General features: G+C 27.5%; 2 protein-coding genes across 7 annotated transcripts; one reads left to right on the forward strand and one right to left on the reverse strand.

Annotated features, from left to right (window-relative positions):
* The first annotated feature begins 2,203 nt into the window (after positions 1–2,203).
* Positions 2,204–4,262, forward strand: LOC149878545 (uncharacterized). The gene is made up of 4 exons (XM_090072666.1): positions 2,204–2,339; positions 2,905–3,084; positions 3,244–3,370; positions 3,467–4,262. Exons 2-4 carry the CDS (start codon positions 2,917–2,919, stop codon positions 4,132–4,134), a joined length of 963 nt encoding a protein of 320 aa, XP_089928792.1. The 5' UTR covers positions 2,204–2,339; positions 2,905–2,916; the 3' UTR covers positions 4,135–4,262.
* An 8,090-nt stretch (positions 4,263–12,352) lies between these two features.
* LOC145193271 (nuclear envelope phosphatase-regulatory subunit 1-like) lies at positions 12,353–18,493 on the reverse strand. 6 transcript variants are annotated; one of them, XM_080070721.2, is made up of 6 exons: positions 18,384–18,493; positions 14,113–14,184; positions 13,955–14,028; positions 13,731–13,840; positions 12,925–12,979; positions 12,353–12,803 (listed from the first exon to the last, which is right to left on the reverse strand). In XM_080070721.2, exons 1-6 carry the CDS (start codon positions 18,424–18,426, stop codon positions 12,723–12,725), a joined length of 435 nt encoding a protein of 144 aa, XP_079926847.2. In that variant the 5' UTR covers positions 18,427–18,493; the 3' UTR covers positions 12,353–12,722. The 6 variants fall into 6 exon arrangements, with proteins under 6 accessions (XP_079926847.2, XP_079926848.2, XP_089928798.1 ...); XM_080070722.2 differs by having other exon boundaries at positions 12,470–12,803; positions 13,955–13,989; XM_090072672.1 differs by having other exon boundaries at positions 12,470–12,803; positions 13,941–13,989; positions 18,384–18,406.
* Positions 18,494–19,526: the final 1,033 nt, after the last annotated feature.

The raw sequence follows: 19,526 nt of genomic DNA on the forward strand, positions 1-19,526 counted from the left end.
ATATCTCTACAAATACAAAATATCTTCTCTTTACAAATACCAAATTAAAAAAAATACAAAATTAATTTCTTGTACTGTAAATTGTGGACAATAATTTAATACCTGAATTAAGTGTTTTTCTTCTTTTAATGTCAAGTAAAAAATTTTATCATCCAAAAAGTGCACCTGATCCTCAAAAGTGCAACTTTAAGTTGATTTTTTATCAAGAGTTTCCTTTTTGACCTAGATAAGGAAAAATATTCTATTTCGTCCTTCCATTTTGCTCAAGAAAACAGTAAAGGTTGTTTTTCGAAACTGGATGTATTTTGTACGGGCCGAGCCATTTGAAAGTTTTTTTTTCCCTTCCCCTTTCTTCTGGTTTTTTGAAAGTATTTTTTGACCAACTTGAACAGAAATAGGTAGAGGTTACTTTGATAGTTTATGAAACTGATAGTGATTATGCTGCTGTTTTTCTTGTTTGATTTGATTTTGTTTGATTTGATTATTTTTATATGTTGTTAAATAGTCTACTTCTTTTCCTGGTTTGGACACAACTTATTTACTTGAGCGTGTAGCTTTTAAACCATAAATTAAACACTTAAGGGAATACTTATTTCTAGGAGTCTACACCGTCATACCCGGAGTCATACCCGAATAATTCAATTAAATTGCTTAAAAATATTACTTAAAAGATTCAAGTCATTTATATTTTATTTATGATTAGGATTTTACATGACAAATAAGCCACTTACAACATTATTGTAAATATTTAGGATAATACGCAAGCTTGGAAAACATTTATTACATCTGTCCTCTTTCAAGTTTAACTTTAAACATTTAGTGATATAAATTTGTTATCATAACCTCTTACTCTTGCTCATTTCAACCAAAGAAGCAGTATTTCAAACTTGAAGTTTTATTTTATTTACTTTCTTGAAGTTACATTTTCTTTATTTACTTTCCTAAAGTTATTTCTTTTTTAATTTATTTATTTAAAAATTTATAGATACTTACGGCTGCTATTTTTAGTTTAAATTTTAGACTCAAAATCTCCACTTATTTATTAATTTTTAGATTGTGAAAAATTTCAAAATACCGCATATCAAAAGAAAAAAAAAAAACTGATTATCAGTTCATGGTCTCGTGTAAAAACCCTCTAATGTAAAGCTGCTGCAGGCATGTTTTTGATCTTCGTATCCCATTGAGGAGATCTTAAACTTCAATTGAATTAACATTTAGGCGAAATTGATAAGAAAAGCAAATATATGATATTGATTACATATAATTTCTCATGAACTTTCAATTCAGTGTGTACATTCCAGATGTTGTTTCTATAGTAACCTAATTGTTTAAAGTATAGTTAACATTTTGTGAACTTTGTTCAATAAGTATAAAAATTTTAATCAAAACAATCAAATAAAAATAACACAAAGCCTATGCCAGTAGGAATAAGATAAGTACCAGCTGCAACATTTGCTGCAAAAGCATTGCTGAGCTGTTTGAGCCTCAAAGCAGTTTTAGATTCCTTTCTTGCTAGTAGCAGGTGTAAAGTCATATCTAAATTTTCATTATTCGTTGTAGACAGAGTTGTAAAATAAAAAAGCTTTTTAAAATTTTATTACTCGTTGTAGACAGAGTTGTAAAATAAAAAGTTTTTTTAAATGTTTAAAACAGATGCCTGGTGAATTGGTTCGTAAATCATTTCAACAATTGCCATTTTGAATGTTAACTTTATGTACTAAATAACAATCATAAGCATATTCTGATGCTTAAAATGTTTCTAATGCCATCCAGAAGTCGCCGTTTGTGGAGTAGAGAAAGCATTTGTTGAATCCTTTCACCGCCTTTAGCAAGCAATGAATGTAAATAGCAGTATGAGTGAAAATTAAACCGCAGAAAAAAAATCCCTAATATGCGGAAGTACATTAGACAAAGCAAATAAAATCTAGTTTTTTTAAGGACTAAACAAAAACAAAATGTGAGACAGTAAAATTTCTGCAAAATAATGATACCGGAATGAGCAGCATAAATTTTAATTTGAAAAGCCTATTGTTGTCGCTGCATATATTAAATGACTGTTTGAATAATTTACACTTACTCATAATCTTAAATTGTTTTTTCTTTAATTATTACACAAAAAAAAAGTCACGAAACGTCACAAGCGTGTGTGCGTTAAAGCGTGAATCTACTATAATTTTAAATACACACGCGGGGCTTTATATCTGATTTGCTTAGCGGCTATATCAGAAAACTCTAGTTGTCAATAAAAAATTGTCTGATAAAAGTTACTGAAATAAGTTGTAAATTCATTGTATCTAAAGAATAGTGTAGGTCGCTTGAATACGCATTCATAAAAAAAGGTAAAAATATGCTTTTATAAGGAGAGTAATAAAAGAAAAAAAAATTTTTTAATTGTGAAAATTTTCTTTTATGTATTTTGCTTTCATTCGAGTTTTTCTCATTCTATTATTTTGATAGAATATTTTTGAAAAACGTTAAAAATAGGTCGCTTGTTTTTCTTGGACTCGGCTTTAAAAATTTTAAAACGTGACTTTAGCATAGGATAGTTTACCATATTATATTGTAATATAATGTAATACGATTAATACAATATAATATAATATAATATAAGATGATTTTATATATAACAATATGATATAATATAATGTAATATAATGTAATATGTAATGACATAATAAACTGCTGAAAAAATTGTGAAAGTTTTTTAAAGTAGTATGATTATTTAAACACAAAATAACAGTTTAAATAAGTTTGGTTCTCGCTCACAAGCTATAACGAATATTTTTAACTCGATTTTAATCCAAAGTCCGAAAATACGGATAAACAAAACATTCGAACAGTTTTTTTTAGATCTTTGACTTGCTAACAGATCGCAAAAAATAGAAAGTGAATATCTTTTTGTAGATTTAAACTGCTATGAACGCAATGGTAACATCGCAAGCTAAAGCCGATTTTATGACGCCTCAAACTAGTCAACTAGGTTTACATCAAAGTCAATCTCCGCCTGGGACGGCTCCAAGTACTTCCCCAAACCCATTGAGTGGAGATATGTCCCATGTAAAGAGGCCAATGAATGCATTCATGGTAATAAAATTTAATTGATTAACCAGTAATACAATTTTTTTTTAGTCCTAAACATTTTAAAATAAATTCCAATACATACATACATACAAACATGCATGCATACATACGTACGTACGTACATACATATCGCCCTCCTATAGTGATTAATATTTTTCTTAGGTGTGGTCTCGCGGCAAAAGAAGACAAATGGCACAAGACAACCCACGAATGCACAATTCGGAGATATCAAAGCGACTGGGTGCAGAATGGAAATGTCTAACACAGCAAGAAAAACAACCATTTATTGGTAACGGCCATAACTCTTAATTAACGGCCGTAAATCTTAATTCACTGATATTTTAAAATTTGTTAAACCAAACTGAAAATCAAAAAATCTCTTTAGATGAAGCAAAGCGTCTTCGTGCTGTTCATATCCAGGAACACCCAGATTATAAGTATAAGCCAAAAAGACGTAAGCAAAAGACTACTAAAAAAGACATATATACGTCGTATCCAAGTATTGGTCAAGGGATGATTCCTAGTATAGATTCTAAATACGCTCCAATCGGCTATCAACAAACAATGAGTTATGGGATGAGTACAGATATGTATAATAAATTGAATGGTAGTTATGGTTACCAGTCAACAATCAACCCTGGTTACCCTCTAATGTACTCCAACTATAACGTTGGACCAACTATGGTTGGTTCGCATAGTCAATCTTCTCCTACTGGATCCCATCAATCATACCCATCTTCTACAATGACGTCACCAAACGGCACACCAGTAATATCAGATAGCGCATACCGTGTTTCTACTTCTGATTATATGAACGGTAAGAGCTACTTTTCAAATATGAACAGTCCCTATAGTCCGGTAGACTCAGCATCACCCGCAACTCATTCCCAAGTTCGGTATCCTGCTACTGACGAAAATAGAAACAATCTTAATCATGCACACCCAGTTGAAAATGGAATGGTATCAAAAGTAATTCAAGAACACGATGTCCCATCTAGTTATACAGATAATGGTGTACATCGACATTGGCCTTTAAATTATTCTTCAGTTTAGTTCCTTATGAGTTCTGGAATTAATGAGGAGGGACTTATGAGTACTGGAGTTCATTCCCGTGAATTGGTTGTGCAAACTGAAACTCAACCAATAAGTAATATTTTATTGCTATAAATCCTCCTACGTACGTAAAATCTTCATTGTGCATTCAGAAAATGGAACAAACTTTGAGTTTATACAAGCTTCCTATGCTTTTACACGCAAGTCCACGCTGAAGCTATCAGAACATAAGTAGTTTTATCGAGCACAGTTTATCGAGTTTTTTATTTTGTGTTTAAAATGTTTAGTTGTTCAAAAGAAAGTTTCTTTTGGAACGAACCAATAAGAAAATGATCTTTTGTATCTAAGCTTTTAGTTATATTTCATGCCTGTTAGTTTAATTATTCGTTACGTTTCACAACTTGTATATTGTTATTGTTGTTATTATTGCTATTATTATCATCATCATCATTATTATTATTATTATTATTATTATTATTATTATTATTATTATTATTATTATTATTATTATTATTATTATTATTATTATTATTATTGTTGTTATTATTATTATTATTATTATTATTATTATTATTATTATTATTATTATTATTATTATTATTATTATTATTATTATTATTATTATTATTATTATTATTATTATTATTATTATTATTACTAGTTTTTCGAGTATTTATGCATCAAATGTATATATTTTGGCACATTTTATGAAAATATGCAGCCTAGAATCTATTTAAAAGAAATATATATATCCTCAAAAACGAATTTGAAACGAATCACGTGTATTAAATAATACCATGAAGAAACTCTAATGGATCAAATTCTTGACTTCTACAGTAACCATTCTTTCACTAACTGACTTCTACATTAATCATTCTTTCACTAATTGCCTTCTACAGTAACCATTCTTTTACTAATTGTCTTCTATAGCGAACAGTCTTTCATTAATTGACTTCTACAGTAAACATTCTTTCACTAATTGACTTCTACAGTAAACAGTCCTTCACCAATTGAGAATAATCAATAAGACCAAGATGAATATCACAGTTATCACGATCTTCGAGAGTGTTAAAAAAGATTTATGAATGATTCTGGTGTCTTACAAACCATCTTTTTCCAAAAAGCTCTATTACTTTATATCCACTCTTTCTTACAAATTTAAATTCGTAAATAGAAAGTCCTTCAAAGCACTCATTAGAATCACATTTCTGCATTTCACTAAAAGAATATAAGAATTTAAGAATTCTTTATCAATGGAAAAATCCATTTTGTTTCTGAATTAAGTAAGAAAACCACCCCCTAAATTTTAAAAATTTTCAATATATAAAGGTTTTAATCCAAGGTTTCAATGTAAAAAGATTTTAAAATTTTAAAGTATTTTAAAAAACTTTGATTTAAAAGATTTAAATCATAAGAAGTCAAGTGATGATTACAGGAGACCACCTGTTGTATTTTATAGCCCTGGATACTTTTATTTACTTTAAAAAACTAATATTGTTCCGCTAACTATACACTCCTTATAAATGTAATATGAACTAAGTAAAATTGTACTAAACAAATCACTTTTATCTTGCCTACCGATTTACACGTGTCTTTTAATGTTCTGATTTCTTTTCCGATTTGTTTACAAAAACCGAATCTCAACATCAGTGTCATTTTTTACTGGAAACGAAAAAAGGTTGTACAACAACGGTTACATAAAACTTCATTCAGATGAATTTTCTTTCACAATTAAAAATTTTTTTTTCTTTTATTACTCTCCTTATAAAAGCATTCTTATAAGACAACTTTTTACAGCTTTTTCATTTACTATGCTTTGTAAAGTCTTACCCAGAAAAGTCGATAGTAAATAAAAAATGCTTAAGAAAACGCACACGATGGTGAAAAGATAAGCCATACTTGACAAAGAGAAAAGAACTGACATGGGGTCAAGAATTCATCTCATAGTAGAGGACAGATGCAACCTTAAATTAAGATATTTAGCAATAATTCACGCTTAAACCTCTAAATTATTTCATCTATCAATTTTTTCGTTAAAAGAGGCGACGTATATTATTGACATGATTCGTTTGTAAGAACAAAAAAAAATCCATGATTCATAATTAAAAATTTGTGAACAAAAAAAAAATTGAGTAGCATCTAAAATCTTTGCTAATAATAAAAAGCATTCCCCTGCAAGGCTTTTTTTTTAAAAAAAAACATACAAGTTTAAGACAAATTAAAACCCAACGTTCTTTACAATATTTATTCTTTACAATACTTATTCATTGTTTATTCCTCAAAATCCTTCCGTACAATATTTACTTCTTATTCTCAAAATAAAGAACCGTTAAATGGTTAAAAAAAAAATAATAGTCAGAAATTTAGAAAAAATTCCTTTTTTGATTTTTTTGTTATGTGTTCTTAACTACCAGTAGTCGCTTTTGAAGTTATAAACTCACATTTCGATGTTGCAGCAAATTTAATTATAAACTTTCTTATTTCGATGGAGCAGCGAATTAATTCTCTGTTTTCATGTATATCCTGTATATAGTACAGAATCTTTCTATCTTACCACTAAATTGATCTTAAAAAGATATTCTTTTCATTTTGAAGGAAGCTGTATGGGAAGAAAAATTCTCAACACTTGTCTTAACATAAGTTTTTCACGTTGATGATACATTCGAGCCTTCTAACAGGTCCAGCCTTAATCAAGAGATTTTCTCCACCCCCACCACATCCCCATCTCTCCTCCCTTCAAAAAAAAATTAACAGCTAATGCTAAGTTAAAAAAAAAAACAAAAACAGAAATGCAAACTGTTGCGTCATTTTGATCAATTGGACGTCTGATTTATCTCTACACATTTGACAACAGCCCCCTGCCCTTCCCTCCCTTCCAAAAAAAAATTTTAAATAAGAAACACCTATGAGAGAGGGATAAGATTATTATTATTATTATTATTATTATTATTATTATTATTATTATTATTATTATTATTATTATTATTATTATTATTATTATTATTATTATTATTATTATTACTATTAATTATTATTATCATAAAAACTTTAGGTCTAAACAAGAATAAAACTTTGCCTTTTTTAAACTTTGAGATGATTGTCTCATTATAAGCTGACTAATATTTGATTAGAGTCCGCATTTCCAAGAGGTTGATCAAATATGGGGTAAATATGGTTTTTAATATTGTCTTCTTCATTCGATATCAACCCTGATTTCAAACTTACTTGAAATAATATTGAGTATTCCTAAATCACAGCTTCATTAAAATACATTTCTTTCATTACTATTTATGGTAATTTGTTGTTGACTTGATCAGCGTCAAACTTTTTTTGTCTTTAATTTTCTAGACATTTCTTTAGATGACCAGTGTTATTTGTTTGCTTTTAAAGCGCTTATCAGCATGCAGCAAGTAACATATATTAAGCGACACGCTCCGCGAATTACATATAAATAGGCTTGATTTTGAAATATTATATAATATTTATTTATAAATATTATGTAATAGTTTTATAATTAAAGTAAATTTAATATTGTTTAAAATAATAATACCCAACTTTAAACTCAACCCATTGATTTTTTAGCTCCAGAAAAAAAAAGTCGGAATTCACGATTTCACAATCAAAGAGGTCATCGATCAAATACCAAATAAAATCATTGAAAACAAAAAGCAAGTTCAATTGTTACAAATAAATTATAAATAAGTTTCTTATTGTTTTTGTTTTTTTTTTACAAAATTGGTCTTTATCATATACATAATGATAAATATATACATTCACACGCCTGTGGCGGTTCAACTTGATTTCGTTTAAAATAAACAAAGTGTTATCCGTTCGCCTTTTTAAGAAAAATATCAAGATTTAAAAAAAAGCCGTTTATCTAAAAGTCAACGTTTTAAAATATTTGATGATAATATAACATTAAAAAAGGATAAAATAAAATAAATTAAAACATAAGTCTTGTAACACCGAATGTTCACGCTACAAATGGTAAAAACTACCGAACTTATAAAATAAAATTGACGTCACTTTGAAGTCATATCCAAAAGTTCTTGTTAAATCTTTTTACCTTTGAGGCATCATAGCAACCATACCTATATAGCAACGGTATTTGTGTTCAAGTTCGACCTTGATGAAAATCACTTAACACTTTTAAAAAGATGTTAATAATGACGCCAACAATTCTTTTATATCTAGTGACGTTCCTTTGCTTCAGTTTGTCTCATATACAATAAATAACTCTCACCCTTTAATCAATAACGTAGCAACAGAAAAGTTTATAAATTTGACGTTCGCCATTTTCTTTAAACAGGGTATCTCCCGTTACTCGAGCTACAAGTTTCGAATACGAAGCAAATTTATACTGCGATGGACAGGGATCAGTTTTGTTTGTAACAAATAAAATGTTCATGACTTGCTGACCTAAAAACATCGAAGCACAAAACGACGATACCTCACTATTAGTGACCATTTCAGCAACTTCATATTCTTTTGGGTTTTCTGGTGGCTTTGCTGTTGTTACGTTTTCAGTCGTCGATTCGGGCAATAGCTCTGTAATAATTGGATTAGAAAAAACCCCATTGTGTAAAAAAAAAGTTGTGATTAATATGAAAAAGTTCATGTCTTTCAACTCGCTTTTTCAAATTATAAAAACTAAACGCAAACGTTTTCAAAGGATGGTTGTCTATTTATCAGAGGGTGTTTGAAATAGTGACGTGAACATCGCTGTTATTGTTTGTTTAACAATTTCATTCTCAGCTTTATAACAAAGCACAAAAATTATTCGTAAAGGTTCAGTTTGTTTTGACTAGTTTATGTAAACGAGCACTTTAAATCAGATACTGGCTTCATCATCAAACATTACGCGTCATACTAAACAAAGTGTGTTTATATCTACATATATTTGAAATATTTATAAGCCGATAAAGAAAAGCGTATTGGTATTTTAAAAATCTGCAACTTTTATGGATGAAAACATTTCAATATCAGTTTGAATTTAAATAAAACTTGTTATTACAGAAATATTGCTTTTAATTTTTTAAAATAAATCACTCATGAAAAGATGAGGAATAAAATACTCGACAAACAAGTCACACGTGGTCAGCCATTATGTGTATTTGGAAGTAGACTACTTCCTAAACCTGTTTATTTTTCGGCCAAGTAAATCATAAGTCACTCAATGTCATTAGGCCAAAAATGTATTTGTATAAACATATGTTAACTTAACTCTAGGAAGTCAGGAAAAATCAATAGTATAAACTTGTATTTTTGAAATCAATAGAAATGTCAAATAAAAATCAATATGGAGCTTTTTTTGAAGCCAAATTAAAAACGTTTAGAAAGTAAAGACATGTGATACATGTTCTCAAAATAAAAGATGGAACAAGAGCGATGGTATGGAGCGAAACTGTTATATATAAATATGTGTATACATATACTTATATGGCCAGGACAAAAAGCTCTATAATATTTCAAAAGTATATGGAAATTCTATAGGATTTCTAAAGCACTTTTTGTCCTGAATGTGTAAAGACGTATATGTATATGTATGCATATGCATATGTAAATGTATATGGATATATAAATGTATGTATGTATATACATATATGTATATATACATATATCATTGATCACATTTTAATTATTAAACATCAATAATTATAATATTTTGCTTGGTGATGGGAAACAAAATAAAAAACTTTTGTTATGTTGAAAAACAATCTACAAAAGCGTTCTATAAAAAGAGGAATTTTGTCAATATTTACATAATTTTGATATTATTTCATAAATCACACAAGAAAACTTTTGTTAAAGAAAACGTCACTCATTTTACTTAGTATTTTTGAAATTGATTGATTTAACACAATTGTTATCGAAAGTTAGTTGCTTCATTTTTTTACAGTAAATATTTCTGAAGAATTTAACTGAATGTAAGATCGCTGACGTCACATCATGAGACGGTACATTACACTTTAGTACAACTCACTGATCAAAAGATCAACGGGTTGCAACTGTGTGTTTATATATAGTAAACGCTGAGTTTTCATATGGCTTAACAAACAGGGGATAGAATTAAGTTACTTCAAATCTTCTTTAAATTGTCACGGTTTTTACGGTAGCTGTTTGTTGGCATAAAAAGTTATTTTAGTGATATAAGGCATAATAAAATTGAAAAAAATGCTATCGAAGCCGACTTTATTACTTCATCTTCTTTAAGCGTTATGAAAACTAATCTCAAAGTGTAAGAATAGAAATATTTTTTAAGCTTGTTCAAAAGGAAAATATTTTATCATTCGAAAAAAAACAAAAAAAATACTGCACTTTAACAGCACGTGGTTTCTTAATCTTTACGTTATTAAAGATGTCTTATACAAACGAAGCTGCATGTTATCTTTTACGGATGAAAAACAAACAAATTTTGTTTGATAGTTAAAATATTTGTAAATGAAGTTGGAATTAATGCCTAAAAATCATTATAAAAAAAACTATGAATGATCTGATTTAATATGCTGGTTTAACTAATATTAATATGATGATTTAACTTGTAATTTAAGAGAACCCAGTGTCGTACCTAGAATAGTGAAATATAGAAGCACATAGTTGAAATGGAGTGTTAGTAACGAATCTTACCATAACTTTAAGTAATTTTACACGCAATCTTTCGTGTTTGCTTTACGCCGCTGCGAGTCCGGTAGATTTTCCGTTATTTTCAGTATTAAAAGAAGAAAAATCTGGAAATAGCACAAGAAAGGTTTTTTATACAAGCCTGCAAAAGCCGACCAGAGAAGTTTTTGAAAAACTATTTGGTTGTATCTTAACTTTTCAAATTTCTTAAGTTCTCCTAAAAGTTTAAAAGAAAAAGAAAAATAACCAAACAAGTAAAAATAGTTAACTAAGAATAACACTATTTTTTGTAGAAAGTTTTTTTTAAAAAAACAAAAAAAAAAAAATTGATGTAATTTAATTGGTTAATTTTTCATGATACCTTGAATACAAAATTAAGTTGACCTCCTTCGTAAAGGAAAAATGATACACAAAGTATGTTTTTTTTTCTTTAAAGTTCAAAATTACTATCTAACCAACGCTTGTCCCTTTTAAAATCCCACCCAGATCTTGAGTACTTAAAAAATTTTCAACTTAAGATATAATTACAAATACTTAATTATTAGATATAATGAAGAATATACACTACTAAGATATAATTACGAATATATAGTTATAAATTAAAAATATGGTATAACTGTGGTTACGGAACTATGTTGTCTTGACATAACAAGAGATAAATATAAAGTTTTTCATAGTTGCGCAACTTTTATCTATTTTCATTTATGATGGAGGAAAAAAATCCGTACTTTTTTTGATCAACGAAAGAAATTTTCTCAATGTATTTGACCATTTCAAGTTGTACTATTTAAAAGGATCAAATGTAAAAAATTTATTTAGTTAACTAAACATTATATTTATAGGTGAATTCTAAGTCTTGTTTAGGTTTTTTATAAACATTTTAGAAACCTTTCTTACTGATTCTGACAAACCGCTTCACTCTTTCTACTTTAGAATTTAATGTTTATATAGTTTAGCCAGCTTAACAGGAAAAAAAATTAAAAGCGGCCTAGCTTTACTCAAACTTAAAGGAAACGAAAAAATCGTCAGCACAACTATGGCCCTCCCCTCTCGTTATATGTCTAATGCAGATGCAATGATTGGCACGACTTTTTGTAAATAAACGCACGTGAAGTGTAAAAAAACTTGATTTTCATATGAAACAAAAAAACGAGATTTCTGTTGTTTTTAGACTATGACGTGATCTTTCTTGGGGATACAAAAAGGCATTTCTCGTCAATGCATTTTATGGCGTCTCGCGCACATTTTCCCCATTGATACGCCCATCTTATGTCATTAGTTCATTGTAGATGATAAATCTATCTTGTATTTTCCTATGATGTTCACATGACAAACTAGGGGAAAGACATTGTCCTATTTTCTCAGCATGAGGAAATAGCGACTTCGCTAAGATGGACAAGCTGATCGTTACAATTTTGTAGATGCTCAAACGCTTACCAAAATGGGTGACTACATAAATCAGCTAACCACCTAAAGAATAAAGAGCACAATAGGCGGCTGGGAATCAGTTACGTTAGTGATGGAACTAAGATGATAGACACCATCTCACTTTACAGGCTGGCGAGTCATTTAGATTTAAAAAAAAACAACAAAAAACTTTAAATTAAATTCAAGCAGATCAATATAAAACTTGTATAATTAAAAAAAAACAAACTTTTATCATAAGATTGCGTTAATTAAAAACAACTTGATTTTAGTGAAGTCTTCACAGTTCCATTTTAGCATATATTACACGATATTTGATGTTTGATGTGGAAGTTTTTTGCACAACTTTGTTAGGTGAAAGTTTTTGAAAAGCTATCTAAAAATTAAGTTTATCTCGTAAACACATGACAATTAGGAATTGTGTTCCAGTAATCTGTAAAACACTGGAAGTCTTTTTTGTTATAACCCACATATGGTTTATTGGAGCTTATACATTGAAAGTTTGGTGTTTTGCGACCTTTTACTGCTCACGCGAGATGTTTTTAGCCATGACCTTGATAAAACCTGCTGCTGTACGATTCGCTTTCCTTTAGCGGGCGTGGTTTCAAAATTAAACGCCCTCTCTATAGCAAAAAACAAAAAAGAACATCTACAAATATTTCAATAAAAAGGGAAATGCGGTGCAGTGACATGAAACTATCAAAACGCAAGAAAAATGAATAAAAAAATGTTTGAAAAACATACATCATCACATGACATATTAAAATCTTGCAAAATGGTTCGACATCTTGACAAAATTCTTCAAGACAAGTTAAAGCAAATAACCTTGTTCTAGAGTTTTTTTTGGCAACTTCAATCATCATTTGTAAAACATGAAATGATATCTTAAATACTATAAATTGAAGTATATTATACTATATAAATATAATTTAATATTATACTCTATAGAGACACATAGATGGATCAACTTGATTACTTGACTATTTAGATGACGATGGCATAAACCGAACAGAAAATAATTCTAGTCAAGAACACATTTAATGTACACAAAATGAAATTAGCAGCAACAAATATAAAAATATAGCGAAGTTAAATCCCAATCAAATGAAAAATTAGGGTTGAAGTTTGTCATGGGCTGTCTAACTCTTTGAAATGCTGGTAAAGCTTTATTATATATATATATATATATATATATATATATATATATATATATATATATATATATATATATATATATATATATATATATATATATATATATATATATATATGACAAGTTCTTTTGATATAGTGAAAGTTTATGTTACCACTTTTAATTGTATTAAAGAAAAGTAAGTTTTTAAATTAGTTTGTATTCTCCTAATAATATCAAAGCTAAATTATTGAAACTCATGACTCATTAATGAAATTCTTAACTCTGTTAATTCATATTGAAAAATTATTACCATTAAATTCAGAGAATTCTTTAAGATTTCAATAAATGTTGCTCAAACAGAATCTTACATAATCTCAAACAATTCAAACATAAACATTTTCAATGAAAAAGATACATGCTTTGTATGAGTATTCTTTTGTGTGCACCCATTAACAACATAAAAAACAATCCAATACAGCTTAATGTAAACAGCTTATGATTCAATAATGACTGAGTAAAAGACACCTACACAAACAAAGCATAAATTACCATTAAATGTTAATTATATCTTCAAAATTAGTAACTAAATTTTTTTTCTTGCCTTCAGAAATACAAATATATTTACCATACTTAACAGACCTCAGTAATATGCTGATCAAAGAACCATCCAAGAGCTGTAAAGAATGCAACAAAACATGTGCTGATGAACATTACTAAAACAAATATTTATTATTATCTATTCACTAAATAATCAAAGGAATAAAGTATTTCATAATTAGATGAAAATAAAATCATACATCTCCATTTATTTGCAGTGGGACCAAGAGAACCAATTATTTCAACAATTCGACGCTCAAATGCTTTCAAATCTAAAAAGGATGAAATAAGTATAAACAACCTACAGCCATCAGGTTTTCTAGAACAGATTTTAAGTATTTTAGAATTTATATGAATAAAATAATGCGTTTGAATTTTACTTTTATCATGCTTAAAACAATTTAAACTAAGAATAAAACACAAAAAACAAAGAAGAAAAAAAATTAACGGTAATGAATCTTCTTTTGACCAAAAAACCAAATTTTTTACCCAAATTTTTGAATAAATTTTAAAAAGTTTTCTAAATGTTTTAATAGATATTCTAACAAGATAACAAAATTGAGGTAAGTAATATATTTCATACATCTTTGAAAGTGATTTAACAGGTGATTTAATAAGTGTTGGATAAATAAAAACTTTAATAACTTATTTGTAAAAAAGAAAAAAACTTTTATGATTTTCTTTGATTAACATAGGTTCATTAAATTAGATTGATGTACAAAACAATGGCTCGGATATACCAAAAACAGATATGGCTATCCACATTAAAAATCTTTTCAGAATTTTCTCTTTTCCTACAAAGCAAACACTTTCCAGGCTTGCTCATTTGATATTTGTGTAGCATACAGAATTTCCAGGAACTTTACCACTTGAGAAAGAAAAGTTTTTTTTTTCATTATCAATGATTAGAAGTTATTTCCTATTATAGAGCTGGTTAACAAGTTTTCTGCTTCATTTCAATGCTGTTATTATAGAGCTGGTTAACAAGTTTTCTGTTTCATTTCAATGCTGTTATTGAATAGTGTATTTGGGAGTCTTAAAGTTTTTTTTGTTTTGAATATTAATTTTTTCTAATTGATAAGCAATTGCATATTTAACACCAATGTTAAGACTCAATTTTCTCTGCTTGACACCATTTTTGATTGTTGAAAAGTCTCTTTAGTTTGGCTTTCTTTTCTCCAGCATATGAGACAATCAGAGTCCTTTTCATTAGAAAAATACTAGTCTGTTTCAAGTCTTTATAATCATAGATTGTATTTCAAGGTATTGCTTTTTTTCCAAAAAGATTTATGATTTTAACATTTTTTACATAGGGTTTTTTACAAAAAAACAAGACATTTTTGAAGAAATTCTCATTTTGATGCATTTAACCTCATTTTAAATAAATGTTTTAAATAACAAAGTAACCAATTTATAGATATTTTTTACATAAGCATCAAAGCATGTGATTGTTTAATTAGCTTGAAAACTTAAAATAAAATTTGTCCAATAACTTATGCATAACCCATTATAGTGAATGGTATGAAAAAGGAGAAAAGTAAGGTTTATTAATTTGGGAAGTTGAAGATTTAAGATATTACTTTGTTTATAAAAGGTTATCATATTAATAATAACAATATATTATACATATTGGTAATGACATAAAATCTGTTAAATATAATTTTTGGATGGATCTCAGCCTTCAATGTAATAAATGAAAACGTGATCTTTAGCACTGTAAAAGTATTGATTGAAAAATGTAAGAGATGTATTATGTAAACAACATGGATGCATACATACATACATACATACATACATACATACATACATACATACATACATACATACATACATACATACATACATACATACATATGTACGTACATACATACATATAAACATAGATACATACATATAAACATAGAATCTATGTTTATATGTACGTACATACATATATACATATAAACATAGATTCTCAGTTAGAGTATAATCAAACATAGATGAAATTTTACATTTTTAACTCAAAAATATGTTAATTTAACCATTGTTACAAAAATGTTAGAAATGTCAAAAACCTTTTACTAATGAAAGAATACGCAACTGTAACAAGATCATTAATTCCAAATTAAAATTGCTTTACTTTTTGTCTCATTTATTTTGAAAGACAGATAAAAATTTAAATCCACAAAATTGGATTTGCAGAAAAACTAGGTCTTAAAAATTTAACAGCTCAATTGCTATAAAGTGATTTGCAAAAAAAATAATTTTCTTTGATTATAAACCTATATGAGTATTTATTTAGTTTATCATTAAATAATTAAAATAATTTAAATTTAAATAATTAAGCCAATATAAGAAATATGACGAATATTTGTCAGTAAGCAAAAAACCCAAATAGTTTAATTGCCAGCAAAAATGAAAATTATCCAACTGCAGTTAACACTGGCTTAAAAATATAGTTGTTGAGATACATTTTCATAAATAAGAGCTTGAAGAACTAACTTACATGGAATGATGGTGGCATGCAAAGCCACCATCATACCATGCTTCAAAACATGTGCTTAATGTTTGGAAATAAGTCAACTAGTGCTTTAAAAGAGTATGATATCTTAATGATTACAAACTTTGGGACATTGCCAATTGAGTTTACAAACAATTTTGAAATTTTGAAAGAATCAAGCTCTGGCTGAAGAGATGACAAGCAGTTTCTTCATCATCTTATAAAGATGAATTTTGAAGCCCAACACATTTCCAAAATTAAAATTCCAAAGTCCTTTACTGCTGCAGTATTTCCTAATTTTGGAATCTTATGAAGCATTTTATTTTCCTGTCAGCTTTATTATTTTCTAATATGTACTAATTTTTAAAATCATTAGAATATTTTCTTAAAATTGTTAAATTATTTTCTATAAAGCTGTTAAAAATTTTTTTGGCAGCCTCTTTTTTATTCTTTTTGTGACAACCTGTTAAGCAGGTAGATTGACATACTTAAAAGCACTTGTCTATAGGACAGTAGTGTTGATACTGCGATAATGAATTCTTTGCAGAAACACAATCACCTAATTCAAATATCTTTAAAGAATATCTTATTTTTCACAAGCTGCTTTATTAAGTAATTTAATCATGTTTCATATTAATTTAATACCTTAATAAATTAAATTTGAATTAATTTTTTTAGACTGTGAAATTACTTATTTTTCTGGACTTTGGAGGATGAAAAATTATTGGCTCTTCATAAAAAAGTTTTAATGGTTTAAATTCATTAAATTGAACAAAATTAAGAAGTTAAAAATTAAACATTTAACAAATAAACAATTAAGCTTTTATATCCAGATGCACAGTGATATAAATATTTTGGTTTACTCCATTAAAACTAAAGCACCACTAATTATGAAAGGCTCTCATTACTAAATCAAAACCTTTAAGAGTACCAATTGTTTTTCTAATTGCTTTATATAATCAACCTTTTTCTAAAAAGCTTCTTGGCAATTTGAAAGAAAAAAAAAAGGCAATTTGAAGAAAATTTTTCTAAGTTTACTATACATAGTCCTTAATCTGGTGCTTACTTGATAAAATAAAAGCCATTTTTTATATTTAATACTTATTTAGGCGTTCCAAACCCAGAGTGACATTAGATGGCATTAGATGGTTTTTTTATAAACTTTAAGAGTATTTGGTCTAAAAGATATCTTTGTCCTATTTCTCTATTATTTAAAATTGTATCCATCATATTTTTTTGTGTCAGATAACTACTTGATTTATTGGTTTTTAACTCATTCTTTTACATTTTAACTTTCAAATCCCATCAAAACCTAAGATATGATTAAATGAAAACAAAAAACAAAAAAACAAAAAAAACATTTTTATACAACTTTTTATAGAAAACTAATTAATTTTAAGAGATAAATTAATTATTATCAAAAGTTTGAGAAGAATATGTAACAGATATTAATTAAAAATTTTGTGCACAATTTTTAAAAATATACATATTCAGGTATGTTTCTTACATATGCTTGCTAAAAAGCAGACTATGAAAAACCATTGAATTACTGAACTTCAAAGACATTTTTATTGTAGATGAGTGTTTTTCCTGTCATACAAAAAGTAATAACAACAATAATTCCGATCTTTTTCATATATGGTAACTTTTTGTATTACTTCAATAAAAGAGAAATTAAAAAAATTAGTGAGCTGTTTTTATTATTATTTATTTATTTATTTATTCTTTTTTTTACGTTTGAAAAATATCCAAAGCGTAAAAAACACATACTTAATACAAAATAGTAAAGAAATGTTATTTATTCGTCGGATATTTTAGCATGAATATTTAAAAACAATTTTTGAGCCATAAATAATAAATTTAAAAATAAGTAAAAATAGTAAGTTCATCATTTACTTCTTATAAAGCATTGAAAATTTCAAATTAGAAAAAAGAAAAAAAAACACAGCTAAGTGTTTAAAGTAAACTAATTGATTAAAGTAATTTTGGAACCTTCGGCTTGATCCATTGTGGTAAAAGCGCCTACAGCAGCCATTTTTTTTATTGAACGCGATTGTCTGCATTGACGCTATGGCTTATTAAAAGGACAAGTTTATAAAAATGTTTAACTTTTGGTAATGAAATGGACACTAAAAAATTATGAATTAGACATATCGTGTCTTCAAGAACCTGTTTCCCGATTTCTTACGTGGAAATTATTTGTTTTCCCTTAATTTCTTTACAATTGTACATTCAAAAAACATAATAACAAAACTGTTTCTGGGACAGTTTATTTACTAAAATTCAATAAGAATCCACTTGTTAGGTAAAAATTTTGTCTCTGGCATTATAAAGTAGATAATCAATCGAAGAAAGGATGCAGTGACTGGGCACACGAAATTAGATGGCCACACCCTTTAAGAGAATGCCAAATTAATAAAGACGTCTACCAATTAAAGATTGGTTTTCTTTTACCTAATAGGAATCTATACTCTCTTACTTTAATTTTTTTTTATTATACTTTAAGTTATTTTTAATCGGAAGTTGGCATTCTTAGTAAATACAAGTATTTCTTACTAAAAACTTATGTAAATCATTCTTCCAGTGAATCTTATTTACCTATCACCATCAAAGCCAGCATTTTAAAAATATAACAACTTTTTACTGGTAGGAAAAAAAACGATATAATATTTCTGCCGACCAAATACTTTTTTAGTTTCAGAAATACTAGTTGCCAATATCAAACGATATGCTGATTGTAAACGTCTTATTTTCTTCTTCTTAAAATCCGATTTTTATAAAAAAATACTATTGCGCCGAAAACTATTTTTATGTTTTTTTTTTTAAAAAGTACAAATGCAACTAAAATTGCGTTCTCAATATTTGTTAATCTTCTATTATCAACTGATATTTTAGTAAACTAAATCTGTTAATAAAATTTTTTAATATCTTCATTTCTTGCAAACTCTTGTTTTATACAGCCGTTTTTATATAAAGCAATCAATATCTCTAGTAATAAATAACTATTTAGTTTATTATGACTATACCAAATGTAATTCAAGTTCAATAAAGGGAAGAGTAAAAACATCAAACCAAATTTAAAACATAATTGTTTCGTTCTTTTTTTTTTTTTTTTTCTCATTTTTATAGAAACGC

The sequence above is a fragment of the Hydra viridissima genome, unplaced genomic scaffold, assembly GCF_058129835.1.
Source record: "Hydra viridissima isolate aposymbiotic clone 2 unplaced genomic scaffold, HvirCarnegie_v1 scaffold_15, whole genome shotgun sequence".
Lineage (NCBI taxonomy): Eukaryota > Metazoa > Cnidaria > Hydrozoa > Anthoathecata > Hydridae > Hydra > Hydra viridissima.